The sequence below is a fragment of the Drosophila suzukii genome, chromosome 2L (assembly GCF_043229965.1).
Source record: "Drosophila suzukii chromosome 2L, CBGP_Dsuzu_IsoJpt1.0, whole genome shotgun sequence".
NCBI classification, from domain to species: domain Eukaryota; kingdom Metazoa; phylum Arthropoda; class Insecta; order Diptera; family Drosophilidae; genus Drosophila; species Drosophila suzukii.
In genome coordinates this window covers 8,390,142-8,399,404 of record NC_092080.1, presented here as the reverse complement: position 1 = coordinate 8,399,404, position 9,263 = coordinate 8,390,142, and the positions used below count along the sequence as shown (strand labels likewise).

Sequence of the window (9,263 nt, the reverse complement as noted above, 5' to 3'; positions counted from 1 at the left end):
GCTTTAAACATTTTAATTAGCTTTGGCTCAATTATTTTAATCAATAAAATATCCATTGAGAATGCTTTAATTGTGGGTATTTATATAAAATATCTTGTGATTGATGAGAATTAGTGGCAATTATTTTTTTAGATTCCTTTAATATTTTATGATCTATTTGATTGAAGTAGTTTCTGTATTGGTCACCTATCTATACTTAGTGTTCTGCATTTTTTTGTAAAGCTCTTAAGAGTCAAATTTAAAATTTTCCTTTGTGACTTTGTATTCAATCAACTTGCATTAACCTCACCTTTAAGTATTGATTGGAATAATAAGTGCGTTGGTTCCACCTAAGCCCATTTCATTCCCTCATCAGTCACGTTTGAACAATCCCTTTATATTGAACTCAAAACAACCTTTAATTTCAATAGATTACGGCGAGATCCAGCCAAAGATCAAACTTCTATATGGCCCTAGGCCCTACCTTAAAATCTATAGTCATCGCTAATTTTTGCATACACATTGTTGTTCTATAAATACCCCCAGTTGGCAATTAAGTAAAGGAATATTTCTTAAATGGGTCGAATGAACATTCAGAGACTGTAATTGTTAACTACATGCAGTGCAAGCGGAAAAAGTATATAGATCTTAGCTATGGTCAGGCCTTTTTTAAACCGTAGGCTGTTATAGCCACAAATTGTGGTGATTTAGCTGGGTTCGCGAACTTGGCTAGAAATTGCTATCCATAACTCGGATAAATGGCGCAGCTCTTCACATAACTAGACATATAGAGTATTTAATTTCCCGGAGATAAAAAACAAGAGATAGCAATCTGATAACGCAGTTATTTTCCCAGCTTATCAGTTCCCAATTATGTGGGCTTTTGTTACCGACAATATCCGTTGATAAAGCTGTTTATAGAACGTTGTTTGCGCATCCAGTGATTAGGCTACCAACTATGGCCAAAACATCTGCTCACTTCCCACGAACTTTGAGCCAGGTGAGAATTCAGGTGTACTATTACCCAATCCCCATCTAATAAATTCCAAATGATGATTTATGTACATATCTGCACTACATGTGGATTACCTTGGCACACGAATGGGTGAGTTCTATGTTTAATTTAAATTTGTAATTCATAGTTCGCTAGTCGCCAGACAACGTCACGTTATTTTCCCTGGTGGTTTGGGCTTTGAGTAGATGAGCTAAAGATTTTATTGAGTCAGATTGGGATATATCTCGGGTTTAACTATAAATAGACACCGTCTGATTACTTCTGGTTAAAAATTTGACATTTTTGTAGCAATTAAATTTATTTCCGGCTGACTGATTACAACGTTATCAGTTAAAATTTGTTGTTAATGGTTCTTATTTAGATGTTTTATATATAAATGTGTTATTCATTATGTTAATGGCTTTCCATTTATAGAATGAAATTAGTGGTATAAAAAATTGCTTATCTGTGTAAGTGAATTTTTTTTAAGGCCTTATTACAATTTTTTAGTTTGTGTATTTTAAACCAAAACTGTTTACAATTTGTATGAGTATGTAAAAGTTGTTTATAAACCTAAGCGTCACAAATTGGTAAGCATTTTAGGTTATAGATTGTTTATAAACAAATCATTAAGGAAAAGCCAAATTCCCAGACATATTTCGAGTTTTGCATGACACTCATATCAAATTAATGAGTTCGGTTTATTATTCTTAACCCACATATCTGAACTTTAAACTTGGTAATATGGATTTCGGTACGCATTTGTGAATAAATTACCTGCTTCACCTTTCTCTAAATTGCGAGACACTAGTCTCAGCTATTAAAATGTGAAAAAAACTGAATAAGCTTAAAAACAAATTGCTGATTGTTGACAGTTTCAAACTACGCAAGCGGAGATCACGTTGATGATGATGACGATGGTGATTATGATGAATCGCGTTATATGTCCAGTGAACTGATTAGACATCGCGTGTCCTATTGCCGCAAGACTTTTGGGTCTACTCGAAGAAATATATATAGAAGCTTATAATTCATATTTATATAAAAACAAATAGCCCTCTGAGTTGACATGTTGCTGAAACGTGCCACTCCGTTAAAAAAATGTTAGACAAGGGTTCAACCTTGGTTCAAGATCAGATCATTTTTTGCACTCTCGGAAATACTCAGGGCGACACTTTTTTAGCTTGAAAAATATTCCAAGCTGATAGTGAAATTTGAAATGTAATCGAAAATTGCGAAAGGCACACAATAATAAACAAATTAACATGAGAGGTCTTTCCTTATGCCCATCTAAATTGTAAGAAAATAAAATCTCATTATTGAAAGTCCACTTGGCACACGATATGTTTCGCTAATGAAAGGCATAAATATTTATATACATATATTGTTGGTATACCGTATATGAAAAGATACAGCCAAAACCAAATCGGCTTACGTTCCAAATGCACAGCAAACACCATTTGGCAACTAATTAGGGTTCTGACGTACCGAAGGGGTAAGGGATCGGAATCGGCATCGGAGAAAAAGTTTGACTTTCAGTCTTTAAGCCTGATTGACATTCATAAACTGCAAACAATTGGGGGGGCAGGGGATCCGGATTGGCGTGACGTTAGATGATATGTGAATGGATCAATGAATGAATAAGTTAGTTATGCAGGAGGCTACTTGAAATTTTGGTCTGCTCCTATCTCGTTGAAATTGCGGATTCTACGGCGATCGTGACGATGGTAAGCCATAGGGGAATGAATTATATATATGTATGAGCTGATGTTATATAGTTCATTGTCTGGAGATGGGTGCTTTAAAAGTTTACGGGATCAGAATTTAACGATCCGTGGATCACACTGCGATAATGGCCGGAAAGACTAACATAAATGTTTAACTGACTTTGTTGGATCAAATGTTATATAACAAAAAATTAAATAGTTTTATGAAAAGAAAATGTGAATTAAAACCGAGCTTATAGGCTACCTCACCACTTGTTAAAAAAATTCTTACCTTCGCATATGTTTTTCTATTTCATAGTTTTTTCTATATTCCTAAAATAGTTTAGTTTTTATTAATAAATCAAATTATATTGTCCAGCTAAGTTTATCACGACAAATCAATTTCTGTTCAGGTGCTTCCCCAAACCAAATTACGTGGAACTTTACTATTTATCTATATTTACCCCAGCACAATGCGAATTGTGGGTTCTTTCCACAACCACCTATCCACCTTTTATAACCTCCCTCTCCGAGAATTATTAATATGCGTCACTTTCTTTCTAATCAAATCGAATAAAACAATACGGGAACTACCGAAAAAATCGCCGGAAACAGCGAAAGAAGACTTCCAAAAAATATGAAAGGAGCGAATAATATATGAGAATGCGAGACATACGGGACATGACTGAATTTCATAATAAACGTAAATTTTCCTACAGCAAAAGGTGTGTTCTGAAAGGAATATGAGTACGAAACCGATTAGCATATGAATATCAGTATGCTTTTGGTAATTTCATTGTATTTTACAAACGGAAAGTTGAATAAACTGCAAGAACAAACTGTAAAGGGAAGATGATGAACCATCCGAAGAGTCCCAGATCAAGAAGGTGGTTGCACCCACAATTCAACCTTCAATCGATGACAGCTGTCAATGGCCCAACCTTCAGAGATTAATGCTGGAAAAACAAGGAAAAACAATACTGGATCACACAGCTGCTGCAACTGGTGGCTTTATCGACATGCCATTATAGGCAAACTTGACCAATATTCTTTATCGTGCACGGAAAAAAACGCGAGAAAAAATAAATATGATTCATAGCAATATGCAAATCATATAATCAATTTAAAATATTATGAAACATAAATGTAACGTAGATTAGTTATCACTTTTTATATTATATGAAATTTTATTATGATTAAAAGATTAAAACCTTTACTTTTGCTCAATTTTCTTTTAAAATCCATGTGTAGGCAAAAAAAACAGAGACCCTCGAGACCCTCAGCTAAAACCAATCAGCATGATTAGCTGAAAAAACGTCCATCAATTGAATGCCAATTGAGCAGATTAAGGAAAAACAAGAAGAAAATGACCAAAGAGGAAAAACTTTTGAGGGTGAGTCGGTAAAAAGGTAGAAAAACAATAGAGGGTTAGAGGGGGTCGAAAAACTTTATATGCGCCGTAAACAAAAATAGACAAAAGAACACCAAAATATGGGAATTGTAAGCGGCACTATTGTTGATATATACGCCGTAATATGTTCTTTTAAAACACTGTTTGTATTGTAAAATTACGCATCACAGGGCTCAAAAGTCCTTAAACTAGTTAATTACATTAACTGGAAATGTTTGATTTACTGGTTTACACATTTACTTTAGAACTTTCAGTATCAAATGTCACTTTTAAGTATAGAAAAATACATTAAAAAGCTATTTTACTTGCGCGCTACTGGATGCGCCTGCAACTGCAGTGGGAATACAACTAACTATGCGAAAGGAAATGAAAACAAAACGCTTAATAGCTTGGGAAAAAGAGAGAAGGGGTGAAATTGTTTCAAGAGGGTTGCAAATGCATTCTCAGCTTGTTTCCCGAAATGGCGCAAATGTTAAATATTTTGAATTTACATTACAGCACGCTGTTAGTCATAACAGAGCTGTTGGGCGCATATGCGCTGTTAATTCAAAACAGCTGAGTTTCGGCGTTGTAAGCACTGGCATTTGCACGCTGTTTTTGTTTATATGGAAACACATTAAATATTTTAAAATATGAAAATATCACGTTTCAAGAAGTCCCACAAAACCCTGGTGTTTTTCGCCACTAATTTCGATTACCGGGAACCCTACCAAGTGCTCATTGATGCTACCTTTTGCCAGGCAGCTCTGCAGGTGAGTTTTACCATAATAAAACTTGTTGATTACTTAGTTGATTTTTTAATTTTCAGCAAAAAATTGGCATAGATGAGCAGATTAAAAAGTACTTCCAGTGCGGGGTCAAGCTGCTGACCACACAGTGCGTTATCCTAGAGGCAGAATCCTTGGGAGCTCCTCTCACCGGAGCCACTTCGATCGTCAAGCGATTCCATGTCCACAAATGCGGCCACGAGGGAAAACCAGTGGCTGCCGCCGAATGCATAAAATCTATGGTAAATTGTGGAAAGAGAAAATAATCCCTTACCCCAAAGTAACTATGGTGTGAAGTAAAATAACCTCAGTTCAATTGGGTTTTCTTAATAGAAATTGCATACTTCAAAATAAATATATCATTCAAGAAGAAAAGGACTTAAGTACCTAGTTCATAATAAGCTTAACCATAATCATATGACAATTAACTATAAAATTCGACTACTATTTATTTAAATTAATTCATTGCCTAAAAAAATCGTTAGCCTTAAAAGTTCGATTTCCATTATTATTAATTATTATCCATTTCAGACCAAAGACAACCGCTACGTTGTAGCCTCGCAGGATCGTCTGCTGCAAGAGAGTCTTCGCAAGATCCCCGGACGTTGTCTACTGTATCTACACAAAGCCACCCCCGTTCTGGAAGCCCCATCGAAAGCCTCCAAAAAGTGGGTACAACGACGTGCCAAGAACTTGATGCTGGGCAAACAGGTCGAGAAAATCGACTATATGAAGGAGAAGCAGGGCCTGAAGCCAGCTGAAACTGCGGTCAAACCCAAGAAGCACAAAGGACCCAAGAACCCCAATCCATTGTCCTGCAAGAAGAGCAAAAAAGAAAGGGAAAAACCACAGCTCAAAGGAGTCGAGCAGACCACAATAACCAAGGCGAAACGAAAACGCATCAAGATACCCGCTCATGTCAAGGCGGCATTAAAAAAAGATTAGATTAAATTTGGTTTAACGAGTAGATAAATATATGATAATGAAAAGTAAACTGCAGTCTGATAAAAAAAATAGAATATATTTATAGGGTAATTGTTAAAACAAGCCACCTCAGTATATTTAAAATTTGGAATTCTTTAATTGCAGAAAAATTGCTACAGTTTAACCAGTTTTTAAAACGGCATTTTAGTAGTTAATAGCTTCTTAATAACTTTAAATGGTATTTAACCATTTGCAATAATTCAGAAAAGTGTGTTTTAAAGACAGAAATTTCTTTGTTGGCTTTCATAGTATTTCGTTCTTCAATTGCATTGAAGAAACTTATTTTTTCCCACTGTGCCTTTCAAGATTATCGCCATTTAAACAAACAATTTACTTAATCTCGTGTACATATTTATACATTTTTTATATAGTTAAACATTGTACAATAGTATAAAAGTTGACTGAGAGCCGTTAAGAGGAGTGAGAGGGCAGGGGCGTGGCGCACGACTGATATTCTTACAGTTTGCCCTCGCGAATTTTGTTCAGCGTCTTCTCGGTCATGAACTGAGCCAAAATCTTGCTCAATGTGGGATTGCGGGCGCAGTAGGCCAACGTATTGACAGGGAAGAGACCACACCAGGTCAGGTCCATCTTGTTGGCCAAGGCAACGGCAAAGAGATCACCACATCTCTGGGCTGTCATCCGTTTTTGATTGGCCGTACTGAGACCCACTTTACCGCCCTGCTCGCCGGTGAAGGCCTCCTGCAGGAAATCGGTGGCAATGGGTCCAGGTGCAAAGAGGGACACATCCAGCTTACGCATTTCCACCTTCAGGGAGAGCAAATAGGCGTTAAGAGCGTGCTTGGCAGCACAATAGGTGGGCGAAAATGGCACCGGACTGAAGCCGGCGATGCTGGAGGTGGCAGCGATGTGACCTCTACCGCCATTCTGCTCCACGAAGTAGCGCACCACCAGGCGGCTGAGATGAACCACCGAGAAGACATCCAGTTCGAAGAGCTCCCGATCCACCTCGATCTCGACTTCGGTCCAACTGGCTCGCTGTGATCGGCCCGCATTGTTGACAAGGACATCTAGCCGGTGAAAGTGATTGAGCACCGTGTTGAGATGTGTTTTATGATCATCCATATCAAGCATATCCATTTGTATGACCAGCACATCCTTGGTGGCCAGCAATCCTCGGGCTGCAGCCAGGCATTCCTCTTGAACTTGCTCCAGTTGCTCAATCCTGCGGGCACTTAGCACCAATTTCACTCCGTGTTTGGCCAAACTGAGCGCCAATGCCCTTCCAATTCCGCTCGAGGCACCTGTTATCCAAACCACCTGCCCGCGCATCGACGTCAAGGAGACTCCGAAGCGGGATTTGTACCACAGCGCCACATTGCAGTCGAGCAGGATCCAAAGGAGCACGTAGACAACGTAGTAGAGCACCAGCAGGAGCAGCAGAAACTCCAGAAAGGTCATCTTGATGGCTTTGGGTGGCGCTGGTGGGCGGGTGATACCTTTGTCCTCTGCCGCAACGTAAGACACTGAAAGCGGGTTTTCGGCTACGACAAAATTCAGTGCTAAGTGGGTCCGATCGGATCAGCTGGTCGTGGGTATCAGTGATGACGCAGTGACCGCAGAAAGTTATTCACTTTCCCGGAAGAATGTAATTCCATTTACCCATGGGTATACTTTGATTAGAATTAAATTTAAATAAAATTAAAGTATTTACATTTTAATTCAATACTTTGGTGCCTATTAAAAATTTTCAAAGGTGATATTTTGATAAGTTACTTCTAAGTTAGTTTAGTTTGCTCTATTCTCATTCACAAAACCCTCCTCATTAACATATTTTTGAACTTTTTACATAATTTAGGTTACTCAAAATTCTTAAACTGCTTGAGATGTGTGTTTTTTTTCAAATGTCTTATAAAAGTGATATTCTTGCAAAAAGAACATATATATGATTACAAGAAGCTTTCCAATCTGCTCATCTCTGATACTTTGTTCCTTTTACGTAAACGAAACGAAAGAAATCTTTCAACACTCCGCCTTTGCGCCAACAGTCGCATCAAAATTCAAGCAAAACCTTTGGCTAAACTTTTTTTAATATAAAATGTAAGTAATCTAAGAACTAATGCTAAGCCTGCAGAAAGTCGCCCAGATTGTCGCATATCTTGTCGATTTCCGCGCAGCCCGATTGTTCCAGAGCCACAATGGCATTGGCCAGGGCGATGGTTTCTCTCAGGGAATGTGCCTTCAGCCAGATCCTTCCGTTGACTCCAACAGCGATCTCGTAAGGCAGTTCTCGGGTTAAGGCGGCGAGAACAGGGCAGTTTTCCCGCAACAGCATCCTGCCCAGATTCAAAGTGCACTTGAAGAAGAATCCCTCGGCAAGGACGCCCAGTTTTCCACGTTTGCCCACGGAATTGACGCAGACCAATTCCGGTTCTATATCCGCACTGGCATTGAGGACCCTGGCGTAGATCAGATCTCCGGGATTCAAGTCCGGGCGATTCTTTTTGGTGGCCGCCTCGAAGGCAAGATACGAAATGGAGGCCGTGTCCGCTGCTCCGATGTCCACGCGATAATTATCACCCGCCTTGGAACGAACTATTCCCAGGACAAGATCACCACGGGCAGGGATGTATCTCCTCTGGTAGTTGTCCACCCAGAAAGTACTGGGCTCCTTGTGGCGCAGAGGACCCGCTTTGCTGGCCACCACTGTGTCGTCCTGTCGGCGCAGTCCTGGTCCCAGAATCACCCGCTTGCTCTTGGCCAACTCCTCGATGGCCGAAATCCGCTCGCCGGGCATCACAATTGTGCTCGTTGTGCTCATTTTAGGGGTTTCTTTCCGGCTTTTGAGAACTCCAAGTCCAAACAAAAAATCCGCGTGTGTCTTTCAAAACATATGGTCGAATTGGACGTTAGCCAACACTACTGTTTGGCAGCCCTGGTCATAACAGCTTGGGCTAACAGTTTATGTTTACTTGTGTTAAATAATCAGCTGTTAACTTAACATTTGTTTATAATAATGGTTAATTTTGTTATTTAAAAGTCCAAAAATGTAATAACTATTGCCTTTTTAAAAATGTTAGTTCAATAGAGAACTTTAAGCCATAGTTACATATAAATTATCTCAATGTTCCCTTTGTAAATAATTAACTTTTTCCAGATGGAAGAAATCTAATTACTGCCTGTTTATTTTTTATATTTCCCTCAATCTATTAATTACATTAACATCATTTGAATTATTCTAAATATTGTCCCATTTAATGAGCTCCACTTGTTTAAATGTTTACCGCCTTTTTTTTAAAACCCTAACAGTGAGTGGGAGTAATGTTAACTGATATATATTTATTAATAGCCCGATCAGCTGTGCCGCCATAAACATAATCGTACGATTTTTTAAAAACGGCCTTGGCATTTATTTTCTCTAATTTATGGTTACTAAAAAGCGTGAATATTGTGACTTTGAA

The 9,263-nt window shown here is 38.5% G+C and overlaps 3 protein-coding genes across 3 annotated transcripts; 1 reads left to right on the top strand and 2 right to left on the bottom strand.

The window, feature by feature from the left end:
• Positions 1-4,668: 4,668 nt before the first annotated feature.
• LOC108021778 (rRNA-processing protein UTP23 homolog) lies at positions 4,669-5,851 on the top strand. The gene is made up of 3 exons (XM_017090585.4): positions 4,669-4,842; positions 4,899-5,099; positions 5,389-5,851. The coding sequence occupies exons 1-3, from the start codon at positions 4,723-4,725 to the stop codon at positions 5,800-5,802; spliced, it is 735 nt and encodes a 244-aa protein (XP_016946074.2). The 5' UTR covers positions 4,669-4,722; the 3' UTR covers positions 5,803-5,851.
• A 319-nt stretch (positions 5,852-6,170) lies between these two features.
• LOC108021789 (dehydrogenase/reductase SDR family member 7) lies at positions 6,171-7,349 on the bottom strand. The gene has a single exon (XM_017090596.4). The coding sequence runs from the start codon at positions 7,261-7,263 to the stop codon at positions 6,298-6,300; it is 966 nt and encodes a 321-aa protein (XP_016946085.1). The 5' UTR covers positions 7,264-7,349; the 3' UTR covers positions 6,171-6,297.
• A 525-nt stretch (positions 7,350-7,874) lies between these two features.
• Positions 7,875-8,722, bottom strand: Rrp40 (exosome complex component Rrp40). Its single transcript, XM_017081635.3, has one exon. It carries the CDS (start codon positions 8,621-8,623, stop codon positions 7,925-7,927), a length of 699 nt encoding a protein of 232 aa, XP_016937124.2. The 5' UTR covers positions 8,624-8,722; the 3' UTR covers positions 7,875-7,924.
• Between the last annotated feature and the right edge of the window lie 541 nt (positions 8,723-9,263).

Excerpts from the sequence above, each read along its gene's own strand:
- LOC108021778 (XM_017090585.4), top strand. The coding sequence starts at position 4,723 with ATGAAAATATCACGTTTCAAGAAGTCCCACAAAACCCTGGTGTTTTTC. Across the intron at positions 4,843-4,898 it reads TTTGCCAGGCAGCTCTGCAG|CAAAAAATTGGCATAGATGA; the intron begins GTGAGTTTTACC and ends TTTAATTTTCAG. Across the intron at positions 5,100-5,388 it reads CCGAATGCATAAAATCTATG|ACCAAAGACAACCGCTACGT; the intron begins GTAAATTGTGGA and ends TATCCATTTCAG.
- LOC108021789 (XM_017090596.4), bottom strand. The coding sequence starts at position 7,263 with ATGACCTTTCTGGAGTTTCTGCTGCTCCTGCTGGTGCTCTACTACGTT.
- Rrp40 (XM_017081635.3), bottom strand. The coding sequence starts at position 8,623 with ATGAGCACAACGAGCACAATTGTGATGCCCGGCGAGCGGATTTCGGCC.